Raw genomic sequence first — 18,142 nt, 5'->3', positions numbered from 1 at the left:
TCATCACGTGACTGTGAGTATGCAAATCATATATGAATGATTGGTCACATGGGGGGTGTCAAACTGAAGTCTTGCCCCGGGTGCCAGAAAGCCTAGATACACCTCTGACCTAGGTGTGAGACAACAGAGTGGTGAAGCTTTATCTATTTAAATGAGCGCATCTGGCGTGAAATGGGTTAAGTTCAAAGCTTATTTAAAAAATATACTTGCCTGAGGAGAATGGTAGCTATGGCCAGGAACGTGTCAGCTCATTTAAACTGTTCTTATGTGGAAAAGCACACACTCCTCGCTTTACAAAAACACAATTCTCTGCCAGAGCGCCACCTAATTTATGACATCACAATGGAATTAGAGGTTGCACATGTTGGCATGTCTGCGTGAGCCAAACTGGAGTATGAGTTACTTTAAAGGGAACCTGTGAACATGAAAATACAGTCCACTCTGCAGACATCATGTTATAGAGCTGGGGGAGGTGAGTTAACTGATATATAGGTTTATGAGAAAAGATTCAGAATAACCAATCATTTAAATCTCTGCTCTTTCTGGGCTTGACGTCCGGTGAGCGAGTTGTGTTACTTGGTCTGCAAGGTTTTCACCAAGCGGACACCTACCAACTGCATGACTGAGCATCTAATAATCGCTCTGCAATCTCTGCAGACTCAATGCTCCCCGGCCTGCTTGTGACAGAATTAGGGCCACAACAAGTAGCCGAGTCAGCACAGCAGCAAAAGCTGCAATATCTTTTGACATGATGGGCCACATGTTTTGACTTATTGCGACAACTTGACACAATTGAGCAAACAGACGCACCAGCTGAACAGTCAGGTTCAGTTGTACTAAAACGGTGTCTGTTCTCAGGTAGATACCCTAAACCCCGATTCCATAGACTTCTGGGTCAGTAGATTGGCAAACTGGGCCAGATATTGTTGCTGGTTCATCATCAAATGTCAGAGAGGGTATTCAGCATGGCCAGTGAAGTTGTCACATTCAAGCAGGCCACCACAAAATGTAACATTTGTCAAAATGATTCAGGCATGGATCAGTGCCGACATTCATTCACCTATGGCTGATGACAATGTGTATATCAGATGTGCAATCTGAGAGCTTGTCCATTGTCTGTCTTTTACACAGTTCTGCTGCCACTAGTGCCAACGTGCCATGCTCAGCTGGCATCCACTCGCTGTTCATCATGTCATCTATAGTGTAGGACTGTTGCTGCCGAGTTTACAGTTGCTAGTCCTACACTACCACACATCTTCTTGTTTGCCCCATCCTAATTTTCTACCATGAGGCGTTACAGTGGCACTTCAAAGCCACGCTAGCCACACATCTGCAGGCTGTCTGTCCACTGCATTTTATAGTGCTAGACTGTACTGCTCCTGCCAGGCCTGCTGCTGTTGCTGGCCCTACACTGCTAGACATCACTTTGCCTACCCCATCCTAATTCTCTACAATGCGGCTTTTGACGCTGTCACTGCCATTGCACAACTACACCTCTTGTTGACAAGTTCCAGTGACTCTTAAGCGAGGGCTGCTGAGTGGGCACCGGCTGCATTTTAAGAGTGGGAGTTGCAGATTAGGGCATAGTTAATCACAATATCATAGTTTAACACAAGAGCATCGATTGGTGTATTCCTTTCTGCTTTTCTACTGTTTTTCTAATTTTATCTTTACTGTTTAGCCCCATTCATTCAGTATGTGTTCCATGAAAAATGCTACCATGTGTGCATCCCCTTAAACAGCTGTTCGAGGGTGAATACATCTGTGCTCAATGTCAGCGTGTCACATATTTGGAAGCCCAGGAAATGGATCTAAATATGCAGCTTGCAACACTCAGGAGCATTGCAAACCTGGAGAGGAGTTTAGAGCTCACTGAGCACGCTCTGGTTGGGGCCAGTGATATGGAGGAGGGTGGAGGTGGGGAAGGTCAGGACCCAGAAGTAGGTAGCTGGGTAACCGTTAGAAGAAGAGGTAGGGGGGAAAGTGTCAGGAAGCCTAGCCCTGATCTGGCTCAACCTAGTAAATATGCCTGTTTGGCTGATATTAGTCATGCAGGACCAGGACTAGGATCACTACAGCCAATTGTTGCTGCTAGCAATGAGAAAAATGACTGCTGTGTGAAGGAGGGAAATAAGAGTGCAGGAAAGCCCAGACAGATGTTGGTGGTAGGGGACTCTATAATTAGGCGGACAGACAGGGTCATCTGCCACCGAGACCGTGAATGCCGAACAGTGTGTTGTCTGCTGGGTGCTCGGGTTCGGCATATTGCGGATCGGATAGACAGATTGCTGGGTGGGGCTGAGGAAAACCCAGCGGTCAAGGTGCACATTCGTACTAATGACAAAGTTAGAGGCAGGTGGAAGGTCCTTAAAAAAGATTACAGGGATCTATCAGAGAAGCTGAAGTCCAGGAACTTCAAGGTGGTGTTTTTAGAAATAATACTGGTGCCACAAGCGACACTAGAAAGACAGCAGGAGCTTAGGGAGATAAATACGTGGCCTAGAAATTGGTGCAGGAAGGAAGGGTTCGGGTTCATGGAGAACTGGGCCGACTTCTCTGTTGGCTACAGGCACTATAATAGAAATGGGCTGCACCTCAATGAGTTAGGTGCATCTGCACGCTGGGAAAAAATGGTCAGATGGTTGCAGGAGCTTTTAAACTAGGATCTGGGGGAGGAGGGCTAGTGTAGCAAATAAGGGAATAAAGAGAGTAGATAGAGACAGTGGAACAGTAGGGGTCAAAGAGGATTTAGGGAGGTAGGGAAATGCAAGGAAAGTAGGGGTGTGCATACGATTAATAAATGTGATACCAGTATTAAATGTCTGCTGGCAAAAGCAAAAAGTCTTGCAAACAAAATGAATGAATTGGAGACTCTTATCTCAGACACTGATGTGGTGGGAATTAAAGGGAACCAATCATCAGGATTTTGGTGTATAAGCTGCAGCCAGTGCAGTACTGGCACTATCATGCACAGTGTGTACATACCATTGGGGTGCAGCTCGGGTGTTTAGGCAGTGAAATTCATCTTTATAAAGTTTGAAATTTCGTGCACTTTTTGATTGACGTGTGCACCTCTGCAGCTAATGTCCGGGCGGGTTATGCAGGAGTTCCCCACCCCCCACCAGCCTGTCCCTCCCTCTCTCCTGATGTCCGGGCGGGTTATGCACGTGTTCCCCGCCCCCCCCCCCCCCCCGCGCCGCCTGTTCCTCCCTCCCTCCCTCTGGCTGTATGTAAATATCTAATCTTCAGAAACATGGCGCCGGAGTGGGCCTCTGCGCATAGCGCTTATCTCCGGCTCCATGTTTCTGAAGCCCCCGCATTACACAACTTGGTGTCTGAGAGGGCGGCGCCACAGCGATTTCACACCGGCTGGTGTGTTGGCCCGGTGTCCTGGGGCGGCACGATACAGGAGCAGCAGGTAATCGCGTCCTGCGATCAGCTGTTCTGCAGTCCTGTTGTGATCGCGCTCGCTCCCGTGGTCACAACGGGATCTGAAGGAGCGAGGGCGCATGCGCCGCCCTCTAACACCAAGCTGTGTGATGCGGGCGTCAGAAACATGGCGCCGGAGATAAGCGCTGTGCGCAGAGGCCCACTCCGGCGCCATGTTTCTGAAGATTAGATATTTACATACAGCCAGAGGGAGGGAGGGAGGAACAGGCAGCGCGGGGGGGCGGGGAACTCCTGCATAACCCGCCCGGACATCAGGAGAGAGGGAGGAACAGGCTGGTGGGGGGGCGGGGAACTCCTGCATAACCCGCCCGGACATTATCTGCAGAGGTGCACACGTCAATCAAAAAGTGCACGAAATTTCAAACTTTATAAAGATGAATTTCACTGCCTAAACACCCGAGCTGCACCCCAATGGTATGTACACACTGTGCATGATAGTGCCAGTACTGCACTGGCTGCAGCTTATACACCAAAATCCTGATGATTGGTTCCCTTTAAGGGAACCTGGCTGGATGAGAACCATGACTGAGTGACAAACATAGAGGGTTACAGCAGAGTCAGTATGGGTTAATGTACACACGGAGGGTAATAATGGAAAGCTGCAAATTGAAGTTTGCTATAAGCCTCCTAACATACCTGCACAGGTAGAGGGTGAAATGCTGCAACAAATTAAAATGGCAGCAAATAATAATATATCCAGACATTCAGTGGGACATAGAATCTTATGGTTGTGCTAAAATGTGCAATTTATTATCTACAATTCAAGACAATTTCCTCTCTCAGATAGTAGATGAACCAACAAGGGAAAATAATTTGCTGGATTTGGTCCTGTCAAATAGACCCGATACAATTTCAGATCTACAGGTTCGGGAGAATTTTGGATGCAGCGACCATAATATGGTAAGTTGAAATGTTCTATTGAATATTACATTGAAAAGAAGAAATGCAAAAACCTGGAACTTTAGGAACACTGATTTCAACAAATAAAGGGAAGTACTTAAACACTGAACGACGAAAGACGTACTGGTACATTCTTAGTCGCCTTCCTCTGGTTACCGTGGTACGATCTGATCGCGGTATGATCCGCCCCCGCCTGTTAACCCCTTAGATCATGCTGTGAAATAGTGACAGTGCAATTTAAAGGGCCCGGGCGAGGATCGCACCGCTCCCCACCGCCAACAAAATTAGGTTTTTCGTCGCTGCAACATTTCTATAAAATGCAATAACAGGTGATCAAAATGTAACATCTACACAAAAATGGTATAATTAACCCCTTTACAACCAAGGACATACCAGTACATCCTTGGTTGAGTCACGGTAATCACCGCCAGCTGCTGCAGTGAGCCAGCAGTGATCCCATCACATTTCTGCTGATTTGAATAGCAAACATGTGGGGCTAACAGGTGCAGATGTGTACATACACTGCCGCCATCAGAGGCCCCGTGACGCAATCACAGGGAGCCGACGGTTGCCATGGTAGCGACGGTCATGTGATGACCCCTTTCGGTATCATGATGCACTTCCTGTAAGAAGTGAAAGCTGCAAACCAAATTCAGAGAAATATGGACAAGCATAGCTGCTTTATACATAAGGAATGAAAAATACAACTAGCCATATGAAAAATTGAAAAATTGAAAATGTGACATTTTTGTCATGTGTTTCATTTTGAGCTCCATTGTACAGAGCAGCATCTCTGTGTCCTGTATTCTAGAAGGAGAGGAAAAGAGATTTTTTTTCTCCTAATAAAATTACTAAAAATAATAAAAAAATAGAATAATTGTAATTTTATTACATTTTTTTAATAAAATAATAAACATCACAAATCAGCAAATAACATGAACATATTTAGTGTCACTGTAGTCATAACGACCCGAACAACACAGTGATCAGATTATTGATGGGGATCAGTAAATGGCATAAAAAAATGGCGCAATTTATTATTTTTCTTTATTAAAACCCATAAAAAATTTAATAAAAATGTATCGCTGAGGCTGTGTTCACAAGTAGCGTAAATGCTGTGTTTTTTTCTGCAGGTGTCTGCACCACGAGCGCAATAACAATCTTCTCTGATTATTGTGTGTTTGTGGTATTTTTTATGCATTGTCCCCTGATTTGATACATGTTTGTTGCTGATGTGAATCCTGAAGCTTATAAAGAAAAAAAGTCACCAAAACCGCACAGTTCAGTGGTGTCTTTAGACCGAGGGCGGAGATTTCATAACATCTCATCCACTTTGCTTGGAAATTTAGTCCGTGTTAACATGTAGTGTAAATGCTGCATTTTGTTCTGCTGTTTTTTTGCACATTTATTCTGCTGTGTTTAATTGTCAAAGCAAAGTGTATGTGATTCCATGAAAAGATGCCGCCGAACTCTGCAGTTGTGATGCTTTTTTTTTCTCTGGAGGTTTCTATGTGGAGCTTAAAAAAATGCAGGAAAAAGCTTCTCTGTACAATAAAAACACTTAAAAACGCAGATTCACATCTGAACCAAAAACGCATTAAATAATGGAGAAGAGGCAGAAAAAATGCAACAAAACTGGAATGGAATAAGCAGAGAAGATAGTTATTGTGTAGTTTGGTGCAGACAGCGACAGAAACAAAAAGAAACAGAATTTATCCAGCGTGTGAACACGGCCTTATAGGCACAAGTAAGCAACATGTCATATAGTAACACATATAAATATAAGAAAATTCTGGCTGCTATGACTATTAACGAACAGTCCGGGACATCTGCTGACTGACCCTTACTGTCAAATGGGTGTGGCTAGGGGTGTGGCTTGGGGCGTGGTCAAAATTGTCGTGGCGCGCTGTGTGCGCTGCAGGCTTTGTCCCTTTTTCCTTTCTTCAAAAGTTGGGAGGCATGTATATAGATTGTGTATATTTTGGATAGCACCCTGTTCACATTTACAATGGTGTTCCAGCAGTCTTTTTTTAATGTACTTCTCTTAAAGGAACAGTGCATTTTTGCTGATCAGAGCTGTGCAGCTCTGATCAACAGAAATCCACAAGTAAATAGACTGCTGATCCATAAAGTCTCCTAGGAGGACTAGAAAAATAAATAAAAAAATGTAAGAAAAAAAGTTTTAAAAAATATGAAAAAACTAAAGACCTCACAAGGAAATGTAAAAAAGAAATCAAGATAGCAAAGTTAGCTACTGAAAAACAAATAACCAATAATATTAAAAATCCCCCCCAAAAAAATGATAAATACATCAATGCCAAAAAGAAAAAAACAGATAGTATCAGCCCTTTAAAAGATAAGATAATTATAGAGGACAAAAAAAAGCTGAGATGGTAAACAAGGACTTTCATCCGTGTTCACCAATAAACTGACTGTTCCAGGGAACATTCAACAAGGCAAAAATCAAAGTTCACCACCCGATATAATTAATTTAATACAGGAAGATATATGCCTGAATTTGAGCAAATAAAATTTTGACAAATCCCCTTGGCAAGATGGCATTCATCTACGGATATTGAGAGAATTTAGCTCAGTAATTGACAGACCGCTGTATCTCATCTTCTTAGATTCTCTTGTAACAGGTTTGATGCCACAGGATTGGAGACTGGCTGACATTGTACCGATATTTAAGAAAGGTGAGAAGGTGGATCCCGGCAATTACCATCCGATAAGTTTGTCATCAGTGGTGCATAAAGTTTTCGAGAACATTATAAGAGATGATATGCAAAAATATATGGCAGAGAATAATACATTAACTGACAACTAGCATGGATTCATGCAAAACAAGTCGTGTCTAACCAACATGTTGGGTTTCTATGAGGGGGTAAGTGCAAATCTGGATGTTGGTAATGCAGCTGTCATTTATCTTGGCTTTGCAAAGGCATTTGAAACTGTACCACATAATAGCCTTAGGCTATGTTTACACAGTGCATTGTTTCTAACCACAAGGGTGCAGTGTTTGTGCCCCCCCAAAAAAACCCCACAAAATCCGCACCCACGGCAAAAACGCATCAAAGACCGCATTTTTGCAATGTTTTTACCACATTTTGCCCAATGCATTTTATAAGTCAAATCAATTGACTGGAAGGGCTCAAAAACACTGGAAAAATGCAAAAAGAATTAACATGCTGCATCTTGGCTGCATCTTCAAAAACGCAGCCAAGATGCAGACAAAAAAAGATGCCCAGTGCGAACAGCAAAATAGAAATCTCATAGATTTTGCTGGTGGAAGGAAATGCATGCATTTAGGTGCATCTTTGTGACCTCAAAAACGCACCAAAAGCGCAATAAAAGGTGCACTGTGTGAACATAGTCTTATACTGAAGCTCCAAAAGCAGGGACTAGAGGAAAGTATATGCAGATGGGTAAGGAATTGGCTAAAAGACAGTAAAACAAAGAGTCATTGCAAATAGTACATGCTCTAAATGGGATATAGTGAATGGGATTGAGTATCAAAGTATTAGGCTATGTGCCCACGGGAGAATGTAACTGCAGATGTATCCGCAGGTACGGCCGCAGGTTTACCGCAGCTGCTCGCCGGCATCCGCAGCTATTTTTAGCTGTGAGATTACAGCGGAATAGCTGCGGTAAACCTGCGGACTTTCATGCGAATTACCTGCGGACGTCCCGGCCTCTATCTCCATAGCGGAGGGCCGGGATTTCCGCAGGTAATTCCGCATGAATAATTGACATGCAGTTACATGCGGCTGCGGGACATCCGCAGGATATTCCGCAGCCGCACTTTCCACAGCGTGGACACAGACACTCCCCATGTCCCATAGGATAACATGGGGAGTGTCTGTATGCTAAAACCTGCGGATTTATCTGGAAAATCCAGAAAAGTCCACAGGTTTTCCACGGCAAAATCTGCAGAAACAAGCTCCCGTGGGCACATGCCCTTAAAGTATCAGTCTTTAACTATGCAGGATATTGAAAATTTACCTTGACAGTACAATATTACAAAACGATCTGGATAAGATGTCTGAATTAGCAAACAATTGGCATATGCATTAAATGGAAGTGTACTTGGGACTACAGAAAAGGAGAAAGACTTGAGTATTCTGATTACAAATAAGCTGAGCAGCAGCACTCAATGTCAAGCAGCAGCTGCTAAAGCAAACAAGATTTTAGGGTGTATAAAAAGAGAGGCTAAATCCTGTGATTCCAACGTATTGTTACCCCTCTATAAATCACTTGTAAGGCCACATCTGGAATATGGGATTCAGTTTTGAGCTCCACATTTTAAAAAGGATATTCAGATTATTACAATAGATAGAAGGCCTCCAAATGTTGGAAAACTTGAGGTTGTTTAGCTGGAAAAAAAGACGTCTCAGATGAGATGTCATATATATTTATAAATAGATGTGTGATCCATACAAAGAAGTGGCACATGACTTATTCCTTCTGAAGACAGTACTAAGAACCAGGAGGTACTAACTGCAACATCTAAATAGGAAAGGGGGATTTGCAGTTAGAGCAGTCAGACTGCGGAATGCCCTACCACAAGAGGTAATTATGTCAGCTATCATACTAGTTTTTAAACAGGGCTGGATGATTTTCTAAGTGGGCTATAGATAATTTAGTTACAAAATATGTAGAATTAGTGGAGAAAATTTGAACTTGATAGACTAAGGTCTTTTTTCAACCTACTGTTGAAACCATATGTTTACATACACTGTCTAAAAAGACACATGTGCATGTTTTTCTGACTATCTGACATGAAATCACAATAAACCTTTCCTGTTTTAGGTCAATTAGGAACCAAAATTATTTATATTTGCCAAATGCCAGAATAATGAGAGAGAGAATGTTTTAAGGTATTTTTATTACTTTCAAAGTCAAAACTTTACATACATTTCCTTAGTATTTGGTACTATTACCCTTAAGCGGTATGACATTCGTCAAACGTTTTGGATATCTTTCCACAAGATTCTCACAATATTAGACAGGAGGACAAGAGTAAAGTGCAAAAAATTCATATATTTTATTAAGACATACACAACACAGAACGATTAAAATGGTGGTACACTACCATAAAACAGAGGGGGACACAATGCCAGGGTCCAAATATCATGGCATAAGGGCAGCCACCTACAATGTGTCAGTAAGTAGAATACATAATTGTAAAAAATGGAGGCTGTCATAGAGTTAGCGCAGGACATAGGCAAGGAGAGTAGTACAGGGCTGGGAAAATGAAAGGGAAGGCAGCACATATATTTCCACCACAGAATCTCCCAAGGGAAGGGAGAGACTATGGTGAAGCAATAACTGAGGTCACAAAGTAATAGTACAATATATAATAAAAAGACCAAACAGTACAGGGGCACATAGAATACTATCTTCGGTATCTTACCTAAAGTGCTAGTGCAGTGAGGAATTCAAAAAAGTGCTCCAGGATCTGCCAACCCAAACACTGTCCAGAAGCTCAGTACGGTCCCTGGATAGCGCCCAGGATATCCATCCGACGCGCGTTTCGCGGGGTTAAGCTTTTTCAAGGTGGGGAGCCAGAGTGATAAGCACAGTACTGGCAGTCCTCACAATAGTTGGTAGGAATTTGGTCTCAATCCTCGTGACAGAACTGGTGTAACTGAGCCATATTTGTAGGTTGCCTTGCTCGCACCTGCCTTTTCAGCTTTGCCCATACATTTTCAATTGAATTGAGCTCAGGGCTTTGTGATGACCATTCCAAAACATTGACTTTGTTATCCTTAAGCCACTTTGTAACCAGTTTGGCAGTATGCTTTGGGTCATTGTCCATTTAGAAGACCCATTTCTGCCCAAGCTTTAAGTTCCTGGCTTGAGATGTTGCTTTAGTATTGCCACATAATCTTCTTTCCTCATAATGCTATCTAATTTGTGAAGTGCACCAATCCCTCCACCCTCGTATTTAACAGTTGGGATGTTGTTCTTAGGATTCACAGCTTCCCCCTTTTTCCTCCAAACGTAACGATGGTCATTATGGCCAAACAGTTTTATTTTGGTTTCATCAGACCACAGGACATGTCTCCAAAAATTAAGGTCTTTGTTCCTGTGTGCATTTGCAAACAGTAATCTGACTTTTTAATATTTCTTTTGGAGTAATGGCTTCCTCCAGGCAGAGTGTCCTTTCAGCCCATGTTGATACACTACTTGTTTCACGATGGATAATGACAAAATCTTACCAGTTTCCACCAACTTCTTCACAAGGTATTTTGTGTTTGTTCTTAGGTTGATATGCACATGTCTGACCAAAGTATGTTCATCCTTGCTACACAGAACCAGTCTCCTTCCTGAGCAGTATGATAGCTGGCCATTGCCATCTTGTTTGTACTTGTGTATAATTGTTTGTACAGATGAACGAGGCACCTTCATGTATCTGGAAATTACACCCAATGATGAACCAGACTTGTCCAAGTCCACAATTCTCTTCCTCAGATCTTGGCTGATTTCTTTTGACTTTCCCATGATGCTACACAAAGAAGCCAAAGAAGCAGTGTGTTTCAGGTGTGCATTAAAATACATCCACAGGTGTGATTCTAATTAACTCAGATTTTGCCAATAAGCCTATCAGAAGCTTCCAAAGACATAACATCATCATATGGGCTGTCCCATATTCTTTAAAGGCATAGTACCTTAGTGTATGTAAACTTTTGACTTTGCAGACAATAATAAAAATAAAAATGCCTTATAACATTCCCTCTCATTATTCTGGCATTTGGCAAATATAAATCATTTTTGTAACCCTATTTGACCTAAAAAGGGAAAGGTTTATGCAGATTTCATGTCAGATAGTGAGAACAACAGGACAATAAGGAGAAAAATGCGTAGGCAAGAGGAAGCATTCAGCTCCCAGAAAATGCATTAATATAAACTTTATTGTGCAAGATTAAAACCACTTAAAAACAATATAGGGACCATCATGCTGCTAAGAGGCCACCTGATAGACAAAATTATCAGTATGTGCAAATATCAGTAAACAGATACACAAAGATAAAGTGAGACTGCAAACCATATATAGTAATCAGGTAACACTACAAAAACCTAAATATAGGAGAGTGTCCCCAAGAAAATACAAAAATGGTTCAGAATGCAGCTGTAAATATAATGTCCATCGGGCAAAACGCATACATATACAACCTGGGAGAAGGCCAGTGATAACATGAAATATATGTCAAGATACAAAGCCTAAAAATACCCATGGACTCACAAGGAGTCCACAATAAGGTGCTAGTCTAAGGGGTACTTTGCACACTATGACATCGCAGGCCGATGCTGCGATGTCGAGTGCGATAGTTCCCGCCCCGTCGCAGCAGCAATATCTTGTGATTGCTGCCGTAGCGAACATTATCGGCGTCACACGGCAGGCGGCCAATTGAAGCGGAGGGGCGGAGATGAGCAGGATGTAAACATCCCGCCCACCTCCTTCCTTCCTCATTGCTGCCGGGACACAGGTAGGAGATGTTCCTCACACAGCGATGTGTGCTGCCGCAGGAACGAGGAACAACATCGTACCGTCGCTGCTGCAAAATTATGGAAATGTCGGACCCTACACCGATCATACGATAACAACGCTTTTGAGCTCGTTAATCGTATGTAAAAGGATTCACATACTGCGATGTCGACAGCGACGCCGGATTTGCGTCACTTTCAATTTGACCCCACCGAACGTGCAAAGTACCCCTAAACATCAGCATCCAACCTAGCTAGATATACAAACACAGAACATAATGGAACACAAAATCACCAACCCAACACTTGTCGCTACAAGAGACAGAGGAGATAAGCACAAAGCAGAATAAACACATATATATCCAAAATTTGAAAGTGAATGAATACAATATCACTGTGTTGTGTAATTAGGTGACCAATTGTGATTGATTATTATGTATAACAATATCGCTGCCTTTCTATTTGTTTACCTTTGTTCAATATACTGAATAGTCATTGTGATTGTTGGTATATAACAACAGGGACTCCCTGGTAACACTTCCTTTCATTTGTATACATACTGTAATCTCTGTAATCTTGTACAGGTACCTTATGCCACTTTACTAGCAGTGTTTTCATCCTCTGTATTCATTATTTGCTGGCTTAGTTTAATACTTGAATAACAATCCTTGTACGTTTGCACGCGTTAACACTTGTGCAGACCAAGCTGTGAATTTCATTCTTGATGCGTGAGCATATATTGGCGCATGTGCAATACAATTTTTAAGTTTCTGCACTTCAGTAGCCTTTCGCGCATGCGCATTGTTTATTTCCAAATGCCAGGGGATCACACAACCACAACATACTTGTATTGTATTCATGTGACGTCTGTCCGGGACGGATGAGCGGAACTTGCGCCCACCAGAGCCACTGGTTCTGACTCCTCTCCTGTCACCAGCACTGCCACGGTGGGAATATGGCTGCGCCTGGTGACCAAAACAGAAGTTGCAGGAGCGGATTCTGGTGGAAACGTCACAATTCATTGGCTCCTAAATTTTGTGTATATATGTGTTTATTTTGCTTTGTGCTTATTTCAACTTCCCATGATGAAGCTCTTATAGTGACACGCATTGGGTTAGGTGATATTGTGTTCCATTATGCTCTGTGTTTATATATCTTGCTAGGTTGGCTGCTGATGTTTAGGCTAGCACCTATATACTTACATTCGGAACCATTTTTGTATTTTCTTGGAGGCACTCTCCTATATTGAGGTTTTTGTAGTGTTACCTGATTAATATATACTGTTTGCAGTGTCACTTTATCTTTGTGTTGTGTATTTATTGCACATACTTATAATTTTGTCTATCAGCTGGCCTCTTATCAGCATGATGGTCCCTATATTGTTTTTAATTGGTTTTAATGTTGCACAATAAACTTTATATTAATGCATTTTCTGTGAACTGAGTGCTTCCTCTTGCCTACACTTTTTTCTTCTTATTGTTCTGTTGTTTGGTAGGCATTTTGCTCCCTCACTTTATTGATTTATTGAGATTGTATACCTCCTTTGTATACGCTGTGCATTCCTGCCTCTGGCTATATACTACATAGTGAGAAAAACATGCATATGTGTCTTTGTAGATAGTGTATGTAAACATTTAGGAAAGAAAAAGTCTTGAAACTGATTAATTTTTGCATCACCTTGTGTGAAAAAGCCACATCTTCTTCTGTTTATACTACCTGTGTTAAAACACCAGTAAAGCAAGCACCTAGCCACCAAATATTGATACATTACTAATTTGCATGATATTGACTGAAATCCCTATTAATTATAAGCTTATCAGTCAAGCGGGTGGTGCTAATTAGGCACTGACAACCTTTCCTGCATAAGTATGCATACAGAGATCACTGATTAGGACCACCCCCTTGACTGCATTGATTAAAATATTTAGGGATTTCCATAAATAAAATTAATGTAATCTTTTTCCAAAAACCTGTTCAATCTTTTCATTATCTTCTTCACTACAACTTTTGCTGACAATGTGACTGGATGTTTAATGAGACAAGTTCCCTTTAAGTCCTGTAAGTTTTAAATCGGGGACCTCGATTGATCAGATATGTTTTTATTGCAAATCCCACAGATACTGGATCAAAAAGAGATGATTTGGAGAGCAACTCAATGAAAACGCATGTAGTCTGCAAATGACTGTATCAATAAATATTTTCCAAAGCCAAATACCATAACATTCCAAAAATGCAATGACAAAAAACTGAATGAAATAAACAAAGGAACCCAATTTTGTTAATAGGTTCAGAAATGATTCAGAAAATCTGCAACATCAAAAACTTACCAAGTACTCATTGTGGGAACATAGCCTAAAGGGTGCTTTACACACTGCGACATCGCTAACGATATATCGTCGGGGTCACGTCGTTAGTGACGCACATCCGGCGCCGTTAGCGACATCGCAGCGTGTGACACCAATGAGCGACGATCAACAAGCGCAAAAACGTGAAAAATCGTTGCTCGTTGACACGTCGTTCATTTCCTTAATATCGTTGCTGCTGCAGGTACGATGTTGTTCGTCGTTCCTGCGGCAGCACACATCGCTATGTGTGACACTGCAAGAACGACGAACATCTCCTTATCTGCGTCCACCGGCAATGAGGAAGGAAGGAGGTGGGCGGCATGTTCTGGCCGCTCATCTCCGTCCCTCCTCTGCTATTGGACGGCTGCCGTCGCTGTGACGCCGCACAAACTGCCCCCTTAGAAAGGAGGCGGTTCGCCGGCCACAGCGATGTCGCAGGGAAGGTAAGTCCGTGTGACGGGTGTTAGCGATGTTGTGCGCCACGGGCAGCGATTTGCCCATGACGCACAACCGACGGGAGTGGGTACGCTTGCTAGCGATATCGGTACCGACATTGCAGCATGTAAAGTACCCTTAAAGGCCGCTTTACACGCAGTGATCTCGCTAGCGAGATCGCTAGTGTGCGTACTCGCCCCCGTCGTTTGTGCATTATGGGCAAATCGCTGCCTGTGGCGCACAACATCGCTCGGACCCGTCACACTACTTACTTGCCTAGTGACATCGCTGTGACCGGCGAACCGCCTCCTTTCTAAGGGGGCAGTTCGTTCATCGTCACAGCGACGTCACTAAGCGGCCGCCCAATAGAATGCGGAGGGGGCGGAGATGAGCGGGTCGAACATCCCGCCCACCTCCTTCCTTCCTCATTGCGGACGGCCGCAGGTACGATGTGGTTCCTCGTTCCTGCGGTGTCACACATAGCGATGTGTGCTGCTGCAGGAATGACGAACAACCTGCGTTCTGCAACAGCAATGATATTGCGGTGCGGTGCTAAGACAGTGTCAGTGCAGAAGTGCACATAGTGTGGGTGTGGGCACGTTCTCATCCCTGGCTCCTATCTGTGGCCACAACTCACTATACTAATACTGGAAGAAGGAAGTATTCTACAGGAGTGCCCCCGTCCCTGGTTTCTTACGTGTTGGGAGGCTATACACTCCTTGTTGGTTCACAATTCAGAGCAGCGCCATACTGCCAGAAGATTGCCCTCTCCGATGCTGCAGGCCAGCTCCAGAGCAACTGCCAGAAGGTTGCCCTCTCCGATGCTGCAGGTCAGCTTCAGACCAGCACCATACTGCAAGAAGGTTGCCCTCTCCGATGCTGCAGGCCAGCTCCAAAATAGCACCATACTGCCAGAAGGTTGCCCTCTCCGATGCTGCAGGCCAGCTCAAGAGTAGCACCATACTGCCAGAAGGTTGCCCTCTCTGATGCTGCAGGCCAGGTCCAGAGCAACTGCCAGAAGGTTGCCCTCTCCGATGCTGCAGGGCAGCTTCAGAGCAGCACCATACTGCCAGAAGGTTGCCCTCTCCGATGCTGCAGGCCAGCTCCAGAGTAGCACCATACTGCCAGAAGGTTGCCCTCTCTGATGGTGCAGGCCAGCTCCAGAGCAGCACCATACTGCCAGAAGGTTGCCCTCTCTAATGCTGCAGGCCAGCTCCAGAGCAGCACCATACTACCAGAAGGTTGCCCTCTCCGATGCTGCAGGCCAGCTTCAGAGCAGCACCATACTGCCAGAAGGTTGCCCTCTCTGATGCTGCAGGCCAGCTCCAGAGCAACTGCCAGAAGGTTGCCCTCTCCGATGCTGCAGGCCAGCTTCAGAGCAGCACAATACTGCCAGAATGGTTGTCCTCTCCGATGCTGCAGACCAGCTCCAGAGTAGCACCATACTGCCAGAAGGTTGCCGTCTCCGATACAGCAGGCCAGCTCCAGAGCAGTACCATACTGCTAGAAGGTTGCTCTTTCCGATGCTGCATGCCAGCTCCAGAGCAACTGCCAGAAGACTGCCCTCTCTGATACTGCAGGTCAGCTTCAGAGCAGCACTATACTGCCAGAAGGTTGCCCTCTCCGATGCAGCAGGCCAGCTTCAGAGCAGTACCATACTGCCAGAAGGTTGCCTTCTCTTTGTGGCTAGGAGATAGTCCACCACTGATTTACAAGCCATCGCTGCACTCTCCTAAGCAAAGAGCAGTAAGATTTCAATTTTAACCATTTATGATAAGAAAACTCCTTTAGGAAAAAGCCCAAGATGTGCCAACTTTATTAAGAAGTGTACCCATTGCAACCCCCCCACACACGATTTATTGCAACAAACAACAACACAACAACAAAGAAACGCACTGACTGGCCTAAATGTAGCAGGACGCTTCTACCTTTATTAATACCTTTGTGCATTTTTTTGCTGAAATTGCAGCAAGACTGAGGCATTTTTGCTCCAATTGACTAAAATTACCAATAAAATCACAATGCTGAAAAATGCACCACAGTTTTAACATGTGAACCCAACCTCCTTGCACTGGTAAATAGCGCTCTCATGTGAAGCATTTATGAGTTGGAGACTGTTGGACAGGTCTGGCCACATCCTCATTGTAAACCTCCATTTTAAGAAATGGAATAGTATGAATTGTGGTGCGAGTTAGACTGTTCTAATAAATGCAGGAGGAGAATCTGTAATCATTGTATATTAGCAATAGTAAGTGCCATAAAAGACCTGTCCATCTGCATCCTTCACTTTAGAAAGTAGGAAAAAAGCTTTCCCTTGTACGATGTCATTCAGCTGGAGGAGGCTAATAAACCATGATTATCCATAAACTGCCAGTCCGAGAACAGAAGAGTGGTGCAGTCTGTGGAGAAGCCTATACTAACAAGCAGGTTTACAAGGCACTCCAAAACATGCTAACAATACATTTGTTACAATAAAGATAACGTGGACAATCCCTTTAAGTATAACACATGGTGATGATGGATATCACTAAATCATTAGTCCTTGTGCAGAGAGAATCTGAAGACCATTTCTACAAATACCTGTAACAGATGACGGTTTTTACAAATGATAGACAGTTTGTAGTACTATAAGATATACATTTCTATATTTGACTATTCCTATCTTCTCCAACTGCATCGATCAGTTTCTGAGCTCCTATTTTTAGTGCTTGATTTAATTGATGATAATTGAAGCATTTGCCTACCTGATACTTCTTTTCCCAAAGGTATTGTAATGTAATGTTTTCAACACAGTCCGCTATACACAGCTTGCTGCCAAACACCTCCCGGAGCATATTCACAAGGTACAAATGATGTGTATTGTCCATTGCATAGAAGTGGTTAAAGTCCAACAACACAACTTCAGTTCTGTGATTTGTTAGGAAAGTGTTAATTTCTGTCAGTCCATCCCATACTTTAATTCCGTATAGTCCATGTATGAAGTAGATTTCAATTCCAGCTTCCTCTGGCTTTGAAGATACCCTTAGGTCAAAATAGCGAATACCAGACTCCAATTGTTCCTTGAACGTTAAATTTTGGGTAACAGACCACTTCTTCATTAGCTTCTTGACCAATGAGATTTTTGCTAAACGTTTAAGTGATCTTGCCTGGTCTGGTCCAACAGGAGATTTTTCATCGACCCAATAACTGAATGAATCATGCGACCCTGAAAGAGAATAGACCATCTTAAAGTTTATACTGGCTCTTCCAAGAAGGAGCAACACAAGTCATGTAGCCTGAAGAACATGAAATTAAAACAATGAGTACCTAAATAACAGGCATGACATATGTTAGGGGTTTAGCATGTGAGAGAGACCACTGTACATTAGGAGAAAAAAGCATTAGTATACAAATTTTGAAAATGATTGAGGTGAAGAATTTATTTGATGCTAATGGTGGTTTCCAAGTCACTGCAGATCTTAAAGCCAAGAGGCCATATTATTGGAACTAAGAATATATGTTACAGATTATGCATATAATCCAGC

General features: G+C 43.2%; 1 protein-coding gene across 1 annotated transcript in view; it reads right to left on the bottom strand.

Moving 5' to 3' along the window:
• The window catches only part of PLCXD2 (phosphatidylinositol specific phospholipase C X domain containing 2), a 100,184-nt gene that overhangs the window by 31,340 nt on the left and 50,702 nt on the right, over nt 1-18,142 (bottom strand). Inside the window, exon 2 of the mRNA XM_075333824.1 lies at nt 17,363-17,823. Within this exon, the coding sequence (XP_075189939.1) occupies nt 17,363-17,823 (461 nt within the window). The remainder of the gene's footprint in view (nt 1-17,362; nt 17,824-18,142) is intronic.

The sequence above is a fragment of the Anomaloglossus baeobatrachus genome, chromosome 2, assembly GCF_048569485.1.
Source record: "Anomaloglossus baeobatrachus isolate aAnoBae1 chromosome 2, aAnoBae1.hap1, whole genome shotgun sequence".
Classification (NCBI taxonomy): Eukaryota; Metazoa; Chordata; class Amphibia; order Anura; family Aromobatidae; genus Anomaloglossus; species Anomaloglossus baeobatrachus.
This window is presented reverse-complemented; position numbering and strand designations above follow the sequence as displayed.